The sequence below is a fragment of the Protopterus annectens genome, chromosome 12.part0 (genome assembly GCF_019279795.1).
Source record: "Protopterus annectens isolate FY-2018-M chromosome 12.part0, PAN1.0, whole genome shotgun sequence".
NCBI lineage: Eukaryota > Metazoa > Chordata > Ceratodontiformes > Protopteridae > Protopterus > Protopterus annectens.
The window spans coordinates 1,110,793,842-1,110,817,610 of NC_056746.1; the positions used below are offsets into that span (position 1 = coordinate 1,110,793,842).

The window sequence follows — 23,769 nt, forward strand, 5'->3', positions numbered from 1 at the left end:
CTGCTTGCAGTTAGCCCTCAGTCAGCCTGATAAACAAAGTCTTGGGGGGGTGTCGGTTGTCACTTCTTCTTTGATGTCAGGTCCATGTCAGGTCATCATAAAACAAACAGCTGACATCATTATTAGTCACTTCTTTCTCTGCTGCGGTGCCGAAAAGCAAAAACAGTGCCAGGCCGGTCAGCCCCTGAAATTTTTTTAGTTTTTTTCGTTTCACCGAAGTCTTCAACTCTTCTAAAAAAACTGTTGTACCCTGTTTTCTTTCCTCTAAACCGATGTCAGTAAAAGTAATATAATTGCATTTCTTGTGGAAGCAAAATACCTCATAAAGATTTTCATTTGTACTGTATTCCTTGCCTAGGCCCTGACCACGATGTATCTCGCTGTCGGTTTTGTGCCTTATTTAAACCATGAACTATCCGTTGTCGGTATATTTGCACTTCTAAATTTTTTGGTGCTCGATTCAATTATCCTGATGTCTTCGGTAAGCCATCCGACTACCAACATTCTGAAGAAATGCAAAGATAAAGACAGAGACAGTCTTTACCCAGTTTGCTGGTACTCAGTAAGGTGCTTTTGCAGCCCCTGAAACCTGCTACTTCAGATTCGCAGGCCTCTACTGAGACGTATTCGGAGTCCTGTATGCCGTGAGATGCTTCATCTGTGGAACCTGTGGATGTCTCCACTTTGGATTGGTCCGGAGCCGCTGTGCAGGCACCGGCTTCTGAGGGTGTATTCAGGCCTACTGACTTGCATATTAAACCGGTACCATCTTCTTCTTCAAGGCCTAAAACTTGAACCATGCCTAGAAAACTGACGTCCAGACCACATGGTTAGGCCTCTATGCCTAAAGAACAAATGATAAGAATGACTGAATACCTTATTACTTTATTCAGTGGAAGCCAACCTTCCCCGTCTAAGAGACCTAGGACTGAATTTGCTTATGACACTTCTGACAAGGATTCTGAAATTTGTGTTTCCTCTGATGACCAGGATTTACCCTTATCTACCTATGAGGATTCTGATGCTGTGGACTCTATTCCCTCTGCTTCTCCCCCCAGAGGATTTCTCTTTTGGTTAAACCTTGCATACTCTCAGGGAGCTTTTTCGTTGGGAAAGTCAGGATTTCTCTGATTCTAAAAAAAGGCTTAGGGATTTCTTACTCCTGCCCCAGCACAGGCCTTTAGATATACCTCCTGTACTGGACATTGTTGATGATGCCTTTTCGGAATCTAGCATGGCCCCTGACTCTTTACCTCCTGCTTCCAGAAAACCTGATAGATATTACAGGGTTCCTGACTCTCACAAGTTCCTTTTCAAAAATCCTACTGTGGATCCTGAAACCATTTCACAGGGATCCAAGGGCATTAAAGCTACTACTGCCAAAAATCCTACCCCCTCTGATAGAGACTCCAGGGCACTGGATAGATGGGGTAAGAAGGTATAAACGTCTGCAACTTTGGCCATTAGGGCCTTGAATTGCCAGTTTTATATGTTAAAGTATCAGCTGCATATTATTGGATTGCTTACACAGAAAATGATGTTGACTCCTGATTGTGCTGAAAATAAGGATTTACAGGATTTTATGTATTCTGCTGAACAAGTTGGTATACATACATTGCAATGCGGTTTTGATTCACCAGAGGCATTTTGCAGGGCTGCGGTAACTGGGTCTGTACTTAGGAGGCATGCTTGACTTAAGGAGCAATCCTTGCCAGATCATGTTAAAGCAAAATTACTGGATGCTCCCTTAAATCGGGGCCACCTGTTTGGCAGCAAGGCAGAAGAAGTTCTTAAAAAGATGGAGGAAAAAGCTAAATGTATGCAAACTGTTAAATATTTTTTACAAGTACAACCTCCAAGATTTAGTAGGCATTGGCCTTCTAAGAAATGGTCCTTTCCTGCCTCTTCCAAACATTCTCAGTCTAAACCCAGATCCAGCAGAACACTCAGACTTCAGTCCTAGGGGACGCACAGGATTAAGCAGTGGGGGGCCTCCACTCCCCCTATTGTAAACTGTCTCAATGACTTCTTTTTAAAACTTCCAAGCACTTCTCAACTGACTGCCCCTTTGGGGGGAAAGATTGCACTTCATGCAAAGAACTGGGGACTCATTACCCAGGACAAATGGGTTTTAAATATAGTGTCCCAAGGATACAGATTTTACTTCCACACATCACCAACTCCAAGCGGTTGGCCGTATCTACCTCCAAAGCAATGGGCAGAGGCCCAAAAGCAAGTACACACTCTCTTAAGCATAGGGGCTATTCAGTTGGTACCAGAAGAGAAAAAGGGACAAGGTTTCTTCTCGAGATTTTTCCTGGTACCCAGAAAAGACAATTAATGGCATCCTATCCTGAACCTGCCTACTCTAAACACCTTTTTGGTGATTCCAAAATTCAAGATGCTGACTCTTCACCAGTTGCTTCCTATGCTAAGCAAAGATGCCTGGTTGGCAACACTAAATTTAAAGGAAGCATACCTGCACATCCCAATCAGGGAATCTTGCAGACGATACCTACGCTTCAAAGCAGGCTACACGCACTATCAGTTCTCTGCACTGCCCTTTGGCTTATCTACTGTGCCCAGGGTATTCACAAAGTGCCTAGCTCCAGTCATTGCATTTTGCAGGCAAAGAAATATTCAAATATACCCATACCTGGACGATTGTCTAATTCAGGCAGAAAACCAGGACATACTTTTGAATCATCTGGCTTTTGTACAGAGGGTGCTAACTTGTCCTGGGTACACCATAAACGAAAATAAATCACACCTGGTACCCTGTCAACAAATTATATTCCTGGGAGCAAGCTTGAATACAACTTCCCAGATGGCTTTCCTCATGCCAGAGAAACAAATTCACTTGACAACCTACTTCAAACAAGTGGTCACAAAAACCCTGCTATCTGCAAGGCAAATACTACAAGCCTTGGGGTTCATGGCTTCTTCTAATTCCATATGCAAGACTGCATATGAGGAAACTACAATGGTATCTAAAAAGTCTATGGTGTCAACATTCTCAGGATCTAGAAGCAATGATTCCTATCATTCCTTGTCTACATCTAGAGTTCCTTCGGTGGGCAGAGGCCTGCCACCAAAACAAGGGACTACCATTCACACTACCCCCTGCCGCCCAAACCCTAACAACAGACGCATTAGACTATGCATGGGGGGGCGCACCTGGCAGGGAAGTGCATTCAGGGCAAATGGAACCCAATTCAAATGCACCTTCACATCAATCATAAAGAAATGTTAGCTGTACAGAATGCTCTGACAGCCTTCAAGGACCACATTCTTCCAGGACAATTAATGGTAAAGATGGACAACACCACTGTTATGTGGTACATAAACAAGCAGGGGGGTACACATTCTTACCCCCTCTGCAGACTAGCCATGGCATTGTAGAACACAGCCTTGAGCTACCAACTACATCTACAAGCTCAATTCCTGCCAGGAAAACTAAATACACTGGCAGATGGACTAAGCAGAACCCTCACGGACCCACACGAGTGGAAACTGGAACCAAGGATTTTCAACATGTTGACAAGCAAATGGGGGAGCCCAGATATAGACATTTTTGCCTCCCCCCAGAATTATCAATTGGAAAAATGTTGTGCAAGGACTCCCCGCAGGCAAGCTTGGAAAGTGGATGCTCTGTCCTTCAGCTGTTTATGCCTTTCCTACCCTGCCTCTGCTCTCCAAAGTACTACTAAAGATCAAACAAGACAAACCAAGGATGATTTTGATTGCACTAGCCTGGCCATGCCAACACTGGTACCCCCTCTTGCGCAGTGTGTCACTGTTGGCCCAATGGCACCTGCTTCAGACTCCTACCCTGCTGTCTCAGCAGGAGAAACAGATTCTGCACTCTCAGCTTTAAACATTGAACCTAGCAGCCTGGCTAATTACCTAAGCTCTTTACCATCCCTCAGTAAACCAGTGATGGATGTCATTTTAGAGGCAAGGAGGCCTAGTACTAGAAAATCTTATGCTGAAAAATGGAAAAGATTCTGTACCTGGAACCAATCTCAAGGGATGAGCACAGCAGTGCCCAATTTACCTCAGATTTTACAATACTTAACTGAGATGCTTCACAAGGGCCTGTCTTTTTCCTCATGCCTCAGCCATTTCAGCTCATTATAACACAGAACCTCCCCTCTTCTCTCTTCCACTGCTCAAGCAGTTTCTCAGAGGGGCCAAAAACTTAAGACCACCCAGGAGAGCTCCAACTCCAGCCTGGGACCTTAACTTTGTATTGGAGAAACTCTGGAAATCTCTTCAGGGTATCTGAATTACAGGCCCTTATGGCAGTGGATCCTTTCATCATCATCTTTCATGCAGACAAGGTGTCCCTCAGAACCAATCCCTCTTTCATGCCAAAGGTGATATCCAGTGTGGCCTTTAATCAGTCCATTCATTTGCCTACCTTCTTTCCTAATCCACAGAACAAAGGGAAATGGATATTGCACTCCTTAGATGTGCACATACAACTTAGATTTTACTTGGACAGGTCTAAACCTCAACGGAAATCTAAACAACTGCTGGTGGCATTTGTTGCAGGGACAGAGGGGAAGGCTATTTCAAAGCGAACTATCTCCAAATGGATAGGCCATTGCATTCACTTCTGCTATAAGCACCATGGAAAACCTATCCCACAGGGGATCAGATCCCACTCAACCAGGACTGCATCTACCTGTACAGCCTTTCTCAGCAGCGTACCTACCAGAGATATCCTAGAAGCTGCTACCTAGAGTTCTGTACATACTTTCACCAAGCGTTACCATTTGCCAATTTTCTCTAAATCCAGAGCTGGCTTTGCCACTGCAGTTTTGCAGGGCCTTATAGCTGGTCCTAATGCTATCTAAAGTCCTCCTCCCATCCTTAGCTTTTGGAATCTACCCAAATGTAATGACTGCAACAGTGAAACAGGAAGAACACAGTACAGTTGTGTACACTTACCATAAATGTAGATGTTCGAGTGTATTCACTGTTGCAGTCCTGGTTACCCTCCCTCCAGCCCTCTGACTTTGTTTGGCTATACCTCTTCTCTCCTTTTCAGTGCTTAAAAGCTTTTTGGTGTATTTGCTTTTTTGTTTGAGGTATAATCTTGTATATTTATAGATTTAATTGCTTCCCATTAGGGGGGGCACCTGACATCTGGGGCAAGAAAAACTGATGTAATGACGTTGGCTGCATGTTTTATACCCCTGACGACCTGATGTCACAGAAGAAGAGACAGCAACTTACGCAGGACCCAAGACTTTGTTAATCAGGCCGACTGAGGGCTACCTGCAAGCAGATAACCCATATGTAATGACTGCAACAGTGAATACACTCGAACATCTACATTTATGGTAAGTGTACACAACTGTGCTTTTTAAAATGCACATCTCTTTATTTTTATTTTATATATTTATTCTTTGTTGACCAGTTAAGTCCCACCAGGCTAGTGGCCTCTTTTTAAGGGAGACCTAATATGGTGTTTATACTACTAGGGGAAATTTGGCCAGGGATCAGGGAACTTCCCCTACTCCTGGTAGTTGGGGGAAGGCTTAGTGTGTTACACATCCGGACTTCCTGTTTCCTGTCCAGGCAGGGAGACAACCATGAGGAACAGGGAGAAAACATGGCTGATTCAGCTTTAGCTGAAAATGAAGTTGCTGAAAATATAGCTGAAATGGTAGAATCACTATCAGAAGTTTTTTCTGATGCTGTGATTGCAGAAAAAACAGTCGCATTGGAGGAAAATGAGATTGCAGTTATAATAGAGATGGATTCAGTGGAAAACTTTCAGAGGAGATTGAAGGAGAGACAGTTACCTCTGAGAAATGCATAATCACAACCCTCCAATCAGGGGAGGGGGGGGGTTGCAGGATGATTATTTGGAAGAAATGGTAAACCCAATTGAGACAGTAAGTGGAGCAGCAATTTCATGGAGTGACATTATGGAGAAAATAGAAGAAGAAAAAGGAGAAGAGGAGACTGTGCCAGAAAAAGTTCAAGCGACTAAAACATATGCACAAACTGTTGGAGAAGGAGCAAAGAAGAAAGAAGAAATAAAAGAAACAAAAAAGAAGTGTACAGTACATGTGAGCAGTAAAAAAGAAGAAAGTTTGGACATGCATGAGGTTTGGGACTCTATCATAGCACCTCTGGGTGTCAAAGCAAAATAGGTAAGAGCATTTATTTTAATTAATAAAGAGACTTTTTGTGACTTGATATTTGAGACTGGGCAGGCCATAGAAAAATTTTTGGGTGCATATGAACTGAAGAAAAATATTTATCAGTGGTCAGTATATGTGGTGCAAGCTTTTTACAAACAAACAAAATTGAATAATGATCCAGTTTAGAACTGAAGTTGAAGCAAAAGAACTGAAAGGACATTTGTTGACTGAAGTAATGGAAATCTGCGGTGGTGGTGCTGCGGTAGCGTCGCCTCACAGTAAGATGCTGTCTGGTTCGATTCTCAGCTAGAGTGTCTTCTGCGTGGAGATATGCGTGAATGGGTGTACCTTTGTTGAAGGTTGTGCGTCAGGGCTGGCAACTCAGCACATAAAAATCAGCTGCAATCATTAGCGGACCAGAGTTCCGCTGTGGCGACCCCTAACCGGGAAAAGCTGAAAGACACATTCATTAAAGAAGTAATGGACACAACAAAAATATATGATGAAAGAGGACTATGGACTGGGGGATGGGAATATGGAGTAATAGTGAAAATGGAAAATAATAATGTTATGCACATACCTAGTATTATTAATGTCCATGGCAATAGGTGTTTTGTGAAATACAGGGGTCAACCAAAAACTTCTTATTTTTGTGGATAAAAATGATCATTTAATCAATGAATGTGATAAAACAAGATGTTATTTATGAAGTAGAAAAGGGCATAATGCAAAAAATGTGATTTAAAGTGCAAAAAATGTGATAATACTGGTCATTCATGGCTAGAATGTAAAATGAATGTGCAAGAGAGTGAAAATGAAGTTAGACAGGATAAAGAGATATTAGAATGTGTTATACAAAAAATGTACAAAAAGATGTGACTGATAAAGAGGTTATACATGAAGTTAAAGAAAATAACAAGGAAAAAGAAACAGAGAAGACAAGTGTGGAAGAAGTTGATTAGCACACAGTAAGAAATAAAAATAATTTTATAGGGAAAAGAGTTAAAGAAAGGAAAAGAACATTTAAAAAACATAATGCTTAGAGAAAATAAAAAAGGAAAGGGATAAACATTTTATTATACTAACTGTTCTTAAAAGCTGAAAATATTAGCTTTAAGTGTGAACAATATGAAAGGTCTTAAAAGGAGGATAGGTATATTACAATGGTGTGCTGCAGCAGATGCACATATTACTGTTTTAGAAGATGTCAGGTTATTAACAGTGGAAGAAAGAACACAAACTGAAAAACTTTGGAATGGTGCGGTAGTTTGGAACATGGGGAAAGAAACATGCTTGGGCATATGCATATTATGTCAAGAAAGCATTAAAATATTAGATGTAACCATAGTGGAACTAGGACGTATTACAGTAATAGACATAAGATGGAAAAATATGTGTATAGTATTATAGCTTTATATGCATATGTAACAAAAAAGAGAGAGAAATTATGTTTAAAATATTCTTGAATATGTTTATGTAAATATGGGCATTATAGTAGTGGGTGATTTTAATTGTAATTTAAGTAAAATAAGAGCAATTGTGGTGTTAAAATGGCTAAAGAAGTTATGAGAAGTGGAAAATTAAGTGTATGGGAGAATAACCACTGGACCTATAAAAGGAATAAAATTAGGACAGAAATTGATTTTTTTTTTAATATTTGATAGTTTAAAAGTTATAAAAAAGCAATTAAGTATGCTGGATTTTCAGATCATGTGGCTATATGGGTTAAAGTACAGAAAAATGAAGACTATATAAGAATATTAAAGGGACTAAAGAGAAATAATGAAATGAATTAGATTTAGAAGAGAAAAAAGAACTTGTGGAATTATGGAAAAAATGTATGAATATGAGAGAGTTTTATGAGAATTGGACTATTTGGTGGCTTCATTTTAAAGATAAATATAAAAAGGCATTTTATAATGTATAAGGAAGAAAAGGAAAAGAAAAAGAGAGATATAAGATATTAAGTCAAGAAACATTCAGAGACTTATTAGAGAAGAAAAATGTCTTTTATGAAAAAGAAAGAGAAACATATAAAATGAATCAAATTAAAATTAACAGCTTGTTATATAAGCAATTGTTTACAAGGAAAGGAAGAAGATGCAGCACCATATTTGAGTAAAATAATAAAAGAAGGAAAAATAATAAGAGAATTAAAAAATAAGGAAGGTAAGCAAATAAGACAACAAGAAGGAATATACAAAATAATTAAAGAATATGTATTGGAATTATTTGTTAAAAGAGAAGAAAACAGAACGAATCTATAGAGGTGAAAAATTAAATAAGGAAGATAATGAATATTTTGAACAAAAAATATCTATGAAAGAATTTAATGAAATTCTAAAAGATATTAACATGAATTTTGCAACAGGACTGGATGGAATTGAATATGGTATGTATAAAGAAATGAAAAAGTGGCAAAAATATTTTTATAGAAGTTATGAATGAATGGTTAGAAACTAGAATTAAAGGGAAAGAAATATGTACAGGGGTTCTAAAATTTATATTTAAAAAAGGAAATAAAGAGGAGATAAAAAATTGGAGCCCTATAACATTGAATAATGTGGATTACATTTTTATGAGAATAATAACAAGAATTTACAAAAAAAAAATGCATGAGAATATACGGCCAAAATGTGTTCGAAAGAAAAGGAAGAGGAAGTCAAGAGTTATTATGGATAATAAGAGAAATAATTGATAATATCATAAATAAAAATGTAGAAGCAAAGGGATGTAAGTAAAGCCTATGATAATATTCAATATAAATCATTATGGGGATTTTTGCAGACATATAATGCAAGCAAAAAATATTATAAGTAAGAAAATCTGTTTATGAAAAGAACTACTATATGTGAAACTAAATGTAAATGGATGGATTGGGGAAGAAATACAAATAGAACGTGGAATAAAATTAGGGCTGCCCAGCTAGTAGTGTAATTTCCTCATTAGTTATGAATATAATAGTGAAGGAAGTTAATAAAATGTCAAGTAGTGGTGGATACTAATTAATGAAGGAAGTACAATTGCCAGTAATGTAGAATTATGTGGATGATATTGTATTAATTATTAAAAATAAAGTATGTATGGAAAAAGTAAATGAAAAATTAAGTATAAATTTATAAAAATGGTTTAAGTGTAAATAAGGAGAAAAGTAAAGGGTTTGGTTTTGAAGGTATGATAGGAGGTGTTGAGTTCAATGAAACATATATAGATATATTAGGAATAACATTTGGAAGGAATGAATACAAACAACAACAATGGGATAATGCGATAATGCACTCAAAGAAGTAAAAGATATGACTAATTTTTGGAAATCATATAGATTTTCATATAGAAAAAAAGCACACTTGTTGAACACCATGATAATAGAAAAAATTGCTTATGCTGCCAACATCTATATGATTCTTATTAAGTATGAGAAGGAACTAATGATGATTATATTTATTTTATATGGATCTCTAGACTGAATCCATTCAAGAGCAAGGAGGTTTGGGTATAATAAACCCAATAGTACATGCAGCATCTTTAATTATTAAAAGGAATTATAAAGAAAAATAAAAACTTGATAGAAATGATACTATATTATGAATACAAAGAATTGAGGGAAGGAATAGAAGTTAAAAAATGAAGCAAACGTATTGTGAATGAAGAAATGAAAGAGTACTAAAACAAAATTGTGTTATGGAAAATAAAAAAGAATATACGTGCGAAAAATAGAAAGGAATGGTACTAAGTATAAAAATATTAAAGAATGTAATGATTTTTATGGAGATTGTCTATTAGAAAATTGCCTATTAAGGCAAATATGCCATACAAAAAAGCAAGATAGACTATGTAACAAATGTGGAGAGTTTGAGACTACTGAGAATGTGTTTTTGAAATGTGAACAAAATAATTTGTGGAAAGGGTATTAAATTGTCAAAATGGCATTACAGTGAATGCCATTTCACTGACACGTAAAAACCGAAATGCTAAAACAGCAAAACCCTAGGTCACTGATTTTTTTCCTAGGGAAAAAAATCGGTAGACCAATAAAACAAAACACACCAGTAAAAACATTTTAAACTGGAGGGCTTTCCCCCCACACACCCCCAAGTAAATATACCAACTCCAAGATTGCATTACAGTGGGGTAAAGGGCAATGTCACAGCTCAGGCTAAGTGATTTTTTTTCCCTAGGAAAAAATTGCTGATCTGAGCTTTTGGTGTTTGAGCATTTTGCTGTTTATGTGTTGGTGAAATGGCATTCACTGTAATGCCATTTCAACAATTTAATATAGACCCATGGAAAGAAATATGCAAAGATAATAGGGTGAAAAGTTCATTGAAATCTGAATAAATAAATATGGACATAATAGAATTTGGTTATTATGGTGCATGAAAACAGGAAGAAGTGAAGAAAATGGACAGAGTAATATTTTATGCTTCATGCACTATATGTAACAAGAGACTAAATGAAATTAAATACAATTGAAAATGGACTTTGACAAAGATTTTAGAAAAAAACAATGTTTTGGTTGTGGATAAAAGAGTGGGGGGAATGCTTAACTTGAAGTTTATGATGTATGGAAATTTGTAAATAGATATAAATAAGGTAAAAATGTAAATATGTAAATAATATGTAATGTATATATCAATAAAAAAACTACTCTTTGCATATGGGGACTCTAGTCTTTCTGGCACTTCCTGACTTCTGGTCCAGGTGTGAAGGCAGCTCGGAGAAGCGGGAAGCAGAAAAGCAAAAATGACGGAGAAAGATTGTGTTTTTAAAGTAATGGAGATGAGTGAAGCTGTTAATTGAATGGGATAATTTTGAATTTGGTGAATAATCAGTCAGAGTTGGGGTGGTATAGAGAAAATGGAGGAGGGAGGAAAGAAGGAGAAGGAGAGCTAGATAAGAGGCAAAAAAGAAGAAGGCAAGGTTGCTGTTGCAGATTTGGAAGGTCTGTTTCAACAAAATCTGTTTTTAACAGATTCTACAACACCTGAGTGCATTGTTACAACCCTCCATTTGGGGGGTTGTGGGATGCTTATTTGAATTGATTGAACAGAGTCAACCGAAGAACAAGAAGGCAGTGTCATGGGGAGAAGTAATGGACAGAATTCAAGAAGTTGTAGTTCAGGAAATAAGAAAGGAAGAGAAGAAATCGTACATGCAAATGGTAAGAGAAGGGAAAAAGAGAGAAGAGAAGAAAGCAGAAGTAAGAAGAAAGCATCAGGTGAGAATAAGTAGCAAAATAGAAAAGGAACTGGACAGGTGTGACATATGGGGTAGCATAATTTCATCACTGGGTATTGAACCCAGAGAGGTAAGAGCTTTTATTTGTATTAATGAAGATACTTTCTGTGACATTTTATTTCTTGAGGAGGCAGAGTATATGGAGAAATTTTTAGAACAGTATGAAACCAGAAAGAATGGAAACCCTTGAAATGTGTAATGTTGTGCAGACATTTAACAGAGAAGCTAAAAAAGAGTATTTATACAATTTCAAACTGATGTTGAAAGAGATGATTTAAAAGACTATTTAAAAACTGTGTATACAGATGTAATGGACATTACAACGATCTATGACAATAGAGGTTTATGGACTGGGAGATGGGAATGTAATGTTATACTGAAAATGCAAAATGACAAAATAATGCATTTGCCGAGTATAATTAATATGGAGGTGAATAAGGGATTGGTTAGATACTGGGGACAACCAAAGATGTCTTTTTTGTGGGGTAAAGATGATCATTTAATTAACAGTTGTGATAAAAGGAAATATTTTATTTGTGGTAAAGTAGGTCATAAAGCAAAGAAATGTGAGCAAATTTGTATAAAGTGTGAAAAAATAGAACATTCATGGATGAACTGTAATGCTAGAGAAAATTATACAAAGGAAACAAAGTCGGAAGAATGTTTTAGCAGATAATACAGAAGACACACAAATAGAAAAAAAATGATTGAGAAAGATGTAAGAATGGAAGTAAATGAACATAGGAGGGAAATAAAAGGAAAAGAAGAGGAGATAGAGGTAGAAGTAAACAATTCAAGTGATGAAGGGGATGATAAATGGATAAGAGTTAAAAGTAAAAGAAGTTGTATTGGGAAATAGTGAAAGATAGACAACACAAATTTAAAAATATAGGTATAGGAGGAAACAAAAAAGGAAAGCAATAAAAGCATTAGAAATGTTTCCACAAGGTAAGAATTCTAGCCATTAATGTGAATAGTATAAAGAATGTTCAAGGAAGGCTAGAAGTGTTGGAATGGTATAGAATGTTATATATGGACATTATAGTATTTATTAATAAACACAGGAATAACAACAGAAGAAGAAAGAATACAAGTTAATGGGCTATGGGAAGGTAAGGTTATATGGAAATTAGGAGATGAAAAATGCTCATGCATAGCAATTTTATGTAAAGAATGTATAGAAATTCTGGGTTATACACTAGTAGTATTAGGAAGAATAGTAATATTAGATATAAGATGGAAGAACCAAATATATAGGGTCATTTTACTCTAAACATGCACTTTACAAAAACAAAGAGAGAGATTATGTTTAGGAAAATACTTGATTATGTGAGTGTAAACATGGAAGTGATAGTAGTGGGAGACTTCAATTGTGATTTAAGACAGAGGCGAAAAGAAGGAGCAGATGTAAAAGTTATTTCACATGTGATTAAAGGTGGTAAAATGCACTTATGGAAAAACAAGCATTGGACAAACAAAAGGAGTAATCTGAGAATTGAAACTGATTACTTTATAGTATCAGAGAGTCTAAGTCTGTTACATCAAGGAGTCAAAATTACGAGTTTTACAGACCATGTAGCAATCTGGATAGAGATTCAAGAAAGAACAGGTTATATGAAAATAGGTAGAGGAATAAAAATTAATGAATCATAGTTAAATGAGTATGTGAAGGAAATAATACGTCAACTATGGTTAGATCATATTAACAAGAGAAGATTTTATAATGACTGGACAAGTTGTTGGATTAATTTAAAAGACAAAATATAGAAAAGAAGTATTGAAATGGCAAAGGACAAAAAGAATACATGACAGTTGCAACTATAAGGAAATCAGTAAGCATGTTTTTAAAAACATAATAGACAATAAAGAAGAGTTTCTAGAAAAACAGAAAATGTTATACGAAATGAAGTAAGAGAAAATTAAGAAAATGTTATTCAAACAAAGATTTTTTTTATAAGGAAGAAAAAAAGTAGCAGCACCATATCTAAGTAAAATGGTTAAAGAAAAAATAAAAATAATAAGAGAGTTAAGGATTGAGGAAAGATGTACATGATTTCATGTGAATACACAGAAATTATACAGACAGTAAAAAGACATATTTTGAAAACTTTTTCCGTATGTGACACTATAAGAAACAATAGATGGAACTTAAAAAGATTAGCTGAAGAAGACAATAAGAGAATAGAAGAAAAGATTACAATGATAGAATTAAAAAATGTGTTGAAAACAGTAAATGTAGAAGCAGCTACAGGTTTAGATGGACTTGAATGTCTAATGTGTAAGGACATATGAGAATGGCAAAAAGAATATTTTTAAGAGGTGTTGAATGGTTTGAAAATTTTGTAAATGATGAAAATGTATGTATGGGTGCAACAGACATAAAAATCTGGAGGCTACTACTATTAAACAACGTTGATTATAAGATTTTTATGAAAATATTAGATTAAAGAATAATTAGTAGGGCCAATAAGTTACTGACAGAAACAATTTTTGGAATAAAATATGCTGCTCTCTGTATTTATTAACTGGTATGAGTTATTTTTATTAAATTTCCTATGTTAAGTAATCGTTTCAGCATCAGACCTAAAGTTGTTTGCCATCGGAATGTCGTTTCTTGTGTATGGAGTATGTTTAAAAAAAAATAATAGGAGCTCTAATAATCTTTTAGCTACTTATTGGCCTTGCTGTGCTTCTACTTTGTATTTGCTCCAATGATAAAAATGTACACAGTTCACTAATGTCATCTCTTTTGTGTCTGATGTGCATTCTGCTTTAAAACTGTGTAATTTAGTGCACTTTTTGGACATCAACTTATTCAATCCTGCAGGTTTATAGCTTCCCTTTTCTGTTCTTTAGCATTTCTATTGAGTTGGCGTTCACGTGCACCAAAAACAATGGAAATGCTACAGAACAGAAAATGGAATCTGGAAACCCACAGGACTGAATAAGTTGATGTTCATACTTGCATCAATAACATTCAGTCCTGCAGGTTTCTAGCTTCCATTTTCTGTTCTGTACCATTTCGATTGTTTTTGGTGCACATGTGAATGACAACTTATTCAATCCTTAAATTAGCTGATGCACAGTATTGCTCATTGAAGATAATCTTGTGAGAGATTAGGGCCAGGAGAAAAATATCAGACTGAACAGAGTATTAGAAGGCTTGGAGGCCAATAGTTGCAAGGGCCTTTTAAGGAAAAAAGATAGCAAAATGGCCACATCTTACAGGAAGAGGAAATCCCTCTAGAAAGAGGGCACCAAACTTCATGGGTCCCAGCATGAGACAGACACAGAAATCATCACCCTATCACAGTGAGTTTTTCAATGTACTGCCTAAAAGAGAAAGTCCTGTGTTAGCTTTGGAAGCCCAGCAACAGACTTAACTGTGGGAAAGCATTTATCTTTATAGACTTAAACTTTTCTGCCTAGATAAGTTGCTGCAGAATGGCACTTATCTCAAGCCAGAAAGAATGAAAATAAAAGGTAGTGAAATATAAGATAATAAATCCTACTATCATTAAACTTTTCTTAGCATCAGGAACAAAATCATTTAATAACCCAGAAGATGCCTTGAAGGACAGTGAAGGACTCTTCAATGGAGATGTGAACAGTGAGACCCTGTGTTCAGATGAATAGAAAGTGCTCAGAGTTCAGAAGGAGCAGACAAAGGAAATGTTTTCATTATTTAAAAGATGTAAAACTTTGACTGACAGGGCAGACGTAATTCATTCCCTCAGGATGGAAATAGGGGCTAACCAGCACTTTACATAACATCTTTTAGTGTGCTGAGGCTTGTTTAATTCTCATTCAGATATGAAACTGAACTGGAGGTCTACAGGGAGATGGAATTACTGTCTATATGTGATTGTTAATTTCACTGCATTGTTTATAAATCCACATGAATTATGAGGTGAGGTGGGAGTTACTGTATATTGGGAAAAGAAAAGTAGAACTGACCTAAAAGGAAAATGCTGTACAGTGGGAAGACATAAAGCAAAGAAAACAGAAGCTAGAAACCTGCTGGATTGAATTAGCTGGTGTTCACTTGTGCACCAAAAACATTCAATCCTGCAGGCTTCTAGCTTCAGTTTTCTGTTCCTGTAGCATTTTGATTGTTTTTGGTGCAACTTATTCAGTCCGTAAATTAGATGATGTGCAGTATCAATCATTGAGGGTGATCCTGTGAGATAGATTAGAATAGGTTAAAGTTTTTTCTCAAAAATGGAGGGAAAGATGCTTGGATATGGCATGAATGATGAAGAAGTGCTACCTTTCATAGCATCATACCTCTCAACTGTTCAGATTTTCTCAGATTGTCCAGGAATTGCTGTAATTTGCTTGCTTTTCAATTGAATTGTACAGGTTATAGGTCACATTAAAGTTGGGAAAAGTTTTGAAATGATTTATTGTGGTCCCATTTTTTTTTATATTTCAAAAGCCTGGCATTTTAACAGGGGTGCGTACACTTTTTATATCCACTGTACATTAGACACCACACCCTTGCCAGGGATTAATGGCAGTATTTCCATTACCAGTGAAGCAAATATAAGGGCTTCCAAGTTGCAAATAGTATTGTAAATAGTGTTGTTTATGTTATATTTAACTGTTTTCCAATATTCTTTAAGATTTTCCCTTTTTTTGTAGTTTCTGGTCCCTGATTGGGTTTTTTTGGGGGCATGTTCATAAATATGTTTTAAATGCTGTTCTCTCTTCCTGTTTCATTGTTCTAAAGATGTCTTTTGTATAAAAGTGCTAAACCATGGTTGTTTGCAGTTTTTAGCTTTTACTTTGTTATTGAAGTTCCATGGTCATCTAGCTGCTAGTGTTTGTTTTCATTCAGTATGGTTTGTGTTCATTTGTATAAATATGAGATTGCGTATGTCATGAGTGATAATTTAATAAAGATGTTTCTTGCTTAAAAAAAAAACAGAGGATGGAAACTTCTGACCTTTCAGTTTGACTTCAGTGGTAGGCAAAATCATAAAAAAATAATTTTATGATATCTGAAAGCCAGTAGGGAATGAGACCCAAGTCAGCACATATTCACAAAAGCATTGTCATGCAAAACAACTCTAATCGCATTGCTGTCTGCGTAACCAGTTTATTAGATGAGAATGGTACTGTGGACACAGTCTGCTTAGAGGTTGGTAAGACAGCTTGGGGTGTCTCTTGGAATTCTGAGGGCCATAATTATGGTTCTTGGTGTAGAAAAAAATAAACTGCAAATGTGGGAGACTGTAGACTAAGTCTATTGTTGCAATATCTGAGAATATCCCTGTACTCCAAGACACAGTGATTTAAAAGTTATTAAACATAAGTAATAGGAATGTGTAACAGCTACTTTAAAGGAAAACCCCATCTTCTCCTATAGTTTAACTCAATTTTTAGGATGCTTTTCTCCCTATAATATTTTTCCAGTACTGTGTAAGTAGCTGAAAGCTGCTTGTACTTTATAAAACTTTCATTTCATCACTTTGTTATCAAAGGAAGAGAAAGACCACCCACTTTTTTAAGCTTAACTTCTCACATAAGTTGCAGAGGAGTTTGTCTACACTTGCATGACATACCACAGACACAGAAAATTTTGTATTCATGAGGTCAGGCTGCTGTAAATAGACAGAGGAGTGAAACTGTTTTCCTGATTCACAGCTGCTTCCAATGTAGCCATGCTTTTTTCATAGCAAAACAGAGCAATTAGATCAGTCAGTGGTTCAAAGGCAGTTGTCATCTCTTTTTTGAAAAATTTACATAAGCAGCATTACATTATTGAAATGCTAAGCTTTAAATTTTAAATGTTTGTTGTTTATACTGCTTTACATTTTTAAGATGACTTGAATGTTGTAGCAAAGGCATCTGTGACATTTAGAGAAAAGTGAGAAAATATTTTCATATAATTCTTGCAAAGTATCAACACATTTACCAAATTGTAGGGGGAGGGGCTGTCAGTTTATCTTGGACTACAAAAAAGATACTTTGAACAAAGGCCTGCAATTTAACAACTGTTTTGGTTGCAGCTGTATAATTCCTTAGTATACTGTAAAACAAGCTCTGAGACACACACAAATGAGGGCCATTCAAGAAATAAAAGAAGCAGTCCTGTTACAAATGTTATATAAAATGCCAGTGACTGACACTAATGACATTATATGTCAATGGAATGGGAATACACCACTACTTCCTTATGTCTAGCATGACTCATGTAAAGCAGACTTGAAATGGATTATAGGAAGGAGAAAGGCTTGGAAGAAAAATAAGCTAATGTTGATATATCAAGTCCCCTTGACAGTCATTTTGCAGAAAGCATTAACATTCTATAAGAAGTAGTCAGAGTGATTTTGAGGTGTTAAAGTAGCTCAGAAATAGCAATGCCTCCTATCCGGTATTTTTCTGAACTACCCAGAAATCAGAATGTTGGTCTGGTAGTCAGGAAAGCAGTATACAAACTCCTGTATTCTGTTTATCTGCAAAAACCGAATGCTGGAGTTTGTAAATGGCAGCCATGGAATAACTTTTCAATTGAAACACATCACTTTGCATTTAAAGCATGGACTGGTTAAAACAAGAGAAAAAAAATCAAAGGAAGGTGTTCCACTCTGAGATAATGTAAGCATTTACATCATAAATGGGCAGGAGAGTGGGTTGGATGAGTGGGGGAATGGGCAAAGAGAGGCAGCGTTGTAGGAAATGCAAGGGGGTGTGGCTTTGATCTGGTTTTCACCACACAGAAAGGTGGCAACCCTACTCAGAAAACAGAGGTAGAGTGCAAATATGTATTGGCGCTAAGGTGGAGCTTTCCTTAAGAATTTGTTCTGTTTTTCTTGAACTGCAGATACATTTTTCGTATTGGGACTCATAAGATCAGGTTTCATGCTTGTGATAGGTAACCAGAATTTGGCATGAGGCAGCATAAAATGTTACAGAACAAATTAGACAAACTTGGAGTGGCTTCTGTGGTGAAAGCATATACAAAACTTTGCCTAGACAGTATGACAAGCAGGATAAATACAAATGAAGATCAGAATGTCTGGAAGGAAAATTTGCCATTTTTACTAATGACACAAGCTTATACAAGAAAGTCAAAAAGATGTGAGAAGATAGGTTTGCTTGATTTAAGGAATGGCTGAACACTTGACATTTTAAAATCAGTTCAAGATAATGGAGATGAGAAGGAAGAATCCAGGAAAGGACTACATATGGCATAATGGTTAAGGTGTTTACCTTGCAAACACAAGGTTCAGGGTTTGATTATCACATGGGGTAATTGGCTAGGCTTAAATTGGCTCACAAGGGTAGTTAGCCTAGTACTAATCTATGAATCTATAACTAGAAACAAATTTGTTGTTTTTTGTATTTTCGGCATTTCTCAGTTAGGGGTCGCCACAGCAGAACTCTGGTCCGCTAATGATTGGCAGTAGATTTTTGATGGTGCCAAGTTGCCAGCCCGACGCCCAACTTTCAGTGAAGGCACACCCATTCACGCATGTTTTTCGTAGGCCACTCGAGCGCAGGGAGGACATGCAGACTCCACACAGAAGGCACTCCAGCCGAGAATCGAACAGGAGAGCCTCTTGCTGTGAGGCAACAATGCTACCGCTGTACCACCGCAGTATATAACTAAAAACAAATTTGCTTTCCACAAGCTCTCACTTAAATCATCATCTGACATCTGACATGATTAACTTCAGCCTCCTGCACAAAGTTTGCTTCTTATTTATTTATTTTTTTTACAAGCTAGAAACTAATTTGTAAAAAAAAAAAAATAAGAAGCAAACTTTGTGCAGGAGGCTAATCATGTCAGATGTCAGATGATGATTTAAGTGAGAGCTTGTGAGAAAGCAGTAGAAAAGCTGAAGGAATACAGGGCTGCACAGGCAGAAGTCTCAGTAGTCAAAAACAAAAAGTTATTGTCCGTTTAAACAGACAGTTGGTAAGACTCTAGCTAGACTGTTATGTATAGTTCTGTAGACCTCAGCTTTGTAAGATCACAGGAAAAATATCCCAATCAGGGTGGTACTACAAAATGACCTCAGTCTGCAGTGCAAGCCTGAAAAACTGAAACTGGAAGACTGTAACATTTATGTCCCTAAGGAAAGGAGGCAGATTTGGGTGGTGAGGGTAAAACATAGAAAATTTTAAGTACCTCCAAGCAGAGTCCATGTTTCAGAAAAAGAAGATAACTATGATAAGAAAAGGACAAAACATTAAAAGACAAGGCAGATGAATCAGGAAATAAGTATTTTTTTTCTCTGGAATGGAAGTAGGTATGTGAAACAGTCTTGCTGAAGAGGAAAATTGACAATAGTAGTAAAATAATTCAAGAATATCTTGGAATGTATTGAATAAAGACAAAGCAAATCCTATGAAAGGTGGAGGACAAGATTGGCCCTTGTTCTGTAAATGTAATATTTATTAGATAAAATTATTGAAAACTTCCACCAGCTCACTGAAACACTGTTTAGCTTGTACATTTGAACATGGCATTTCAAAGACTTTCTTGCTGGCATTACTAGAGATACTATGCTGCCAGTGGGCCAGATTCAAAAAAACATGTTGGGCAATGAGAAATGAACTATGCCGATCAATTACTCTATGCGTGACTGTAAAAGATAGGGCTGTGGCAATCCCCATGCAGCATAAGGACTAATGTACACAGATCACATTCATCCAGTTAACTTACTCGCACAAACATGTGCATCATGCCTCAGTAGGACAGGTGGTTCTGTTTTACAGTGGATTTAACCTCACTAGTAAACTATTATGTCTGTTTTATATTGCACAGTGTTTATGCACCAGACTTGTAGGTTTTCCATTACCATTACAATGTTTGAAACTGATTCATAATTTTGTAAATTAAAAACCAATGCAAAAAGTGTAAGTAAAATGTCTTCTGAGATGTTCTATTAAACTAAAAACGTTACTAGTGACTGACATTGTGATGACATATGATGGTATCTACGTTTTGTGATGAATGACTGTCACCTAGTGGCTAAACCTATTAAACTTCACATACTGTATAAAAATAGGAGCTAAAAGAAAAATGAATGTCATGCAGGGATCAAGTTTGATGTAAGGGTGGCAGACAGGTAAAGCGGATAGCGTTGTTGCCTCACAGAAAGAGGTTCCCGAGTTCAGTTCTAGTCTGGAGTGCCTTCTGTGCAGAGTCTGCCTGTCCTCCCTGTGTTCATGTGGTGTGGATTTCTTCCAGATACTCTGGTTTCCTCCCACATTCCAAGCATATGCAGTAGGTGGATTGGACAATCTGTATTGGCAATAGGTGTGAGTATGTGATATGGAAGAACTACATTGGCAGGGATAGCCACATGATGGTGTGACCCTTGGCTCTAGATGATTGTCACTGTTGAAGTGACACCCTGATCCCATGTGCACATAAATGGGAAAAATGGGTTGTGGATGGATAGATGGATCAAGTTTAATGCATTCCCTTTTCTGTAGGCAGTACCTGTTTCAATGTAAATTTTAATTTTTGATTGATTAAGTGCTGTACACAAGTCTCTGTCAAACCTAGTACACTGGGACTCCTAGCCATGCCCTTGTTAAGTTCACTGGAGAGATACATTTTAAATGTAATTTTTTAATCAAGTGATCATTTTCTAAAGAGTATTTGTCAGTCATCACATAACTGATTCATTGTCTCATTATCTGCAGGAGATAAGATTCACTCAGAAGAGTTTCAGCGGAATTCTTCAAGTGCTACAGAAACAAAATCCCGATTGTCATCCATCTCCTCCATATCATCAGACCCCAACAGCCTGGACGTGAGTGAGGACGGAGTACAGACACCAATCATCCAATCAGATGGCGAAGAGGAGGAGGAAGAGGCAGCAACACCAGTGGAAAAAGCATCTCTAAATGTGCAAAATTTGAAAGACACTCAGGAGCACAAAGAGAGTGACAGTTAACGACTGTACTAATTTGTCCCAAACGTGACTTTAGCTTGTTAAGGTTTTCCTTTGATGAGCAATTTATAGCAGAAATTAAAAATGAGGTTGATACTGATAACAATATATCAATATATAGTGATAATAAGAATCAATACATGTACCACTTGGAATATAGAATTAAGGAGACATTTTCATACACCCATCAGTATCAGTCCCTCCTCTAGGATTTCACATCTCTCTCAGACTTAATCCGCTGAGACCTCACACCATCAAGTCTTTGGAGGAAAGACTGCCAAAGTTAAGAAAGATGCAACTTAACAGAAATTCATTTGAAAAGAAGTAATTTAATAGACCTTCACAGCCTATATATGGTTTGCAAAAAGACTTTGGATGATATACTGGGCTCCAACAGGTATCATTTAGTGTAAAGGTTACTGTAAATTAAACAGTGGGGTAGAACGTTAAAAATGAAATTAGTATGGTACTTAAAAACTGCTGTTTAAAATATATGCATACACTGTGAGACACTTCTAAGAATGTACTTTGTAATATATGTATGGTTGAGCTTGAGGTGCAAAACACGGTGTGACTGATTTTTTTTACAATGAAAACAATGCTAGATTATCTCAGACTCCAGCACCCTGTCCTAGAACTAAACCTGCTGACCTAATTCTTATCTTTTATCAGATTTTAGATCCTTGTTTATTCATATTAAACTTATTTCATTTGTAATGTATGCTCTGTGTCTTTATTTGTTATCTCCAGTGTAACACACTACTGTAATACACGTACACTTTTTGATCATTCCAGCTGTATACTCCGATTTAGTCAAACAAAGTAGGCCTGAACATTGAAATCTCTTATTTAGAATGCAGTTTTGTGGCTCCTTTTTTTACGTAACCCATAATACCACTTCCCTTTGGAATCTGTCAAGCAAACTGATCAATCTGAGCTTCACCCCAAAGCTCTTTCTCATCATGTAATTATCACCACTGTTAAGCAGTTTGAGGCAGAATATCTGCTTTCCTCATCACCTACCAGGATCAGTCAGTAGCCCAGGTGTTACAAAGCTGCCCATGGGAGATTACATGCTGAAAGGGGTGTAGATAATGTTATGACGTCCACTTAGTGTAGACTTAGAAGATGGTCATAGGGACTCAAGGTAATTAGGACACAGCAAGTCACCTTAGTGGTAAGATAGGCACACAGGAGTATGTACACCTGCCCGTGTAGTTGGATTACTGCATTCCACAAACCAGGAAAAAGAGGGATTAGGGAAGGCTTTACATGAAAAACATTCCCAGCCCCATGGTTGGTATGGTGGTACTGCTCTTAACCATCAATGATTTTTGCCCTTTGACAAAACAACATTTTAATAGGGGAACAAATGCCTGAGATCAGCTGTCTTTGGGTTTTCTCAAAAAATGTATAAACTACTATGTCAGTGAGATAAAAGGGTCAAAACCATAGTTCTCAACTGCCCAGATTTTTGTTGAATGTCCAGATTTTTTGCATTGAGAGGTTGAGGGGTATATTCAAAACTAGGCAGATTCCAAAGCTGGCACCTATCAGATCCTTAAAGCAGCCTCTCAAGGACTTGTTTTTGGACCTCCTTTATGTCTTGCTTTTACTAACAGCATCTGGATGCATGCTAGCAGGGAAATTCTGTTCCAATACGCCATAGATGCTGCATTTTTTGTTTTTGTTTTTACAGCAAACTTGCCCAGCTCCATTGGTAGCAACTGGGCAGGTCTACACAGACTTGCTGATGCCTGACCACTGCATAAAAGTGAGTGCAATAATCCTTAACTCTAAGACAAAAAAAGGTGATTTTCTTGGACAAACACTGACAAGGACTACAGTTGATGACTGAAGCCTGCTACTAATCATAGGAGGGATCCAGAGGTGGGGGCAAGGGCTTAAAATATTTTAAGTGATTCTTGATTAGCTACTTTGTTTAGTGACTTATAACAGAACTATATTTTCCAAACTAAATGGAAAAAAACAGACAGCAGGATTAAGAAACTCTGGTAAGTAAACTGGTGTTCCACAAATTGCCTTATGGTGCATATGTGATTCTATAATTGAATAGGTGTATGCATTCCATCATGAATCAGCTCCTTGTGCAGAATGAGTTTAATGTCCTGTACCTATTTACTGCCATGATAAGTTCTGGCATCCCCACAACACTACGAAAGGATTAAGCAGGTTATAGAAACGGAATAAATGAATGTATTCCACATGGTACCAGCCAATGTTTCATCCTTCTACAGGGAGAAGCTATTGTCACCTTGATTATAGAAACTTTTTTTTTTCTGTCAGCAATTATTATCTTCCTGTTACCAATTTGACAAGCTCATTAGTGGAGCATGCCCTCCTAATTCCCATGCTCATTTTAAACATCTGCAGTGATGAACATCCTGTCAAACTGGGAAACCGTCAGTTTGTTGTAACCTATTTTCCTGATG

The 23,769-nt window shown here is 36.9% G+C and overlaps 1 protein-coding gene across 1 annotated transcript in view; it reads left to right on the forward strand.

Moving 5' to 3' along the window:
* The window catches only part of LOC122817007 (dysbindin domain-containing protein 2-like), a 449,361-nt gene extending 427,324 nt beyond the window's left edge, over positions 1-22,037 (forward strand). The window contains exon 4 of the mRNA XM_044090118.1: positions 21,066-22,037. Within this exon, the coding sequence (XP_043946053.1) occupies positions 21,066-21,319 (254 nt within the window). The 3' untranslated portion in view covers positions 21,320-22,037. The remainder of the gene's footprint in view (positions 1-21,065) is intronic.
* Positions 22,038-23,769: the final 1,732 nt, after the last annotated feature.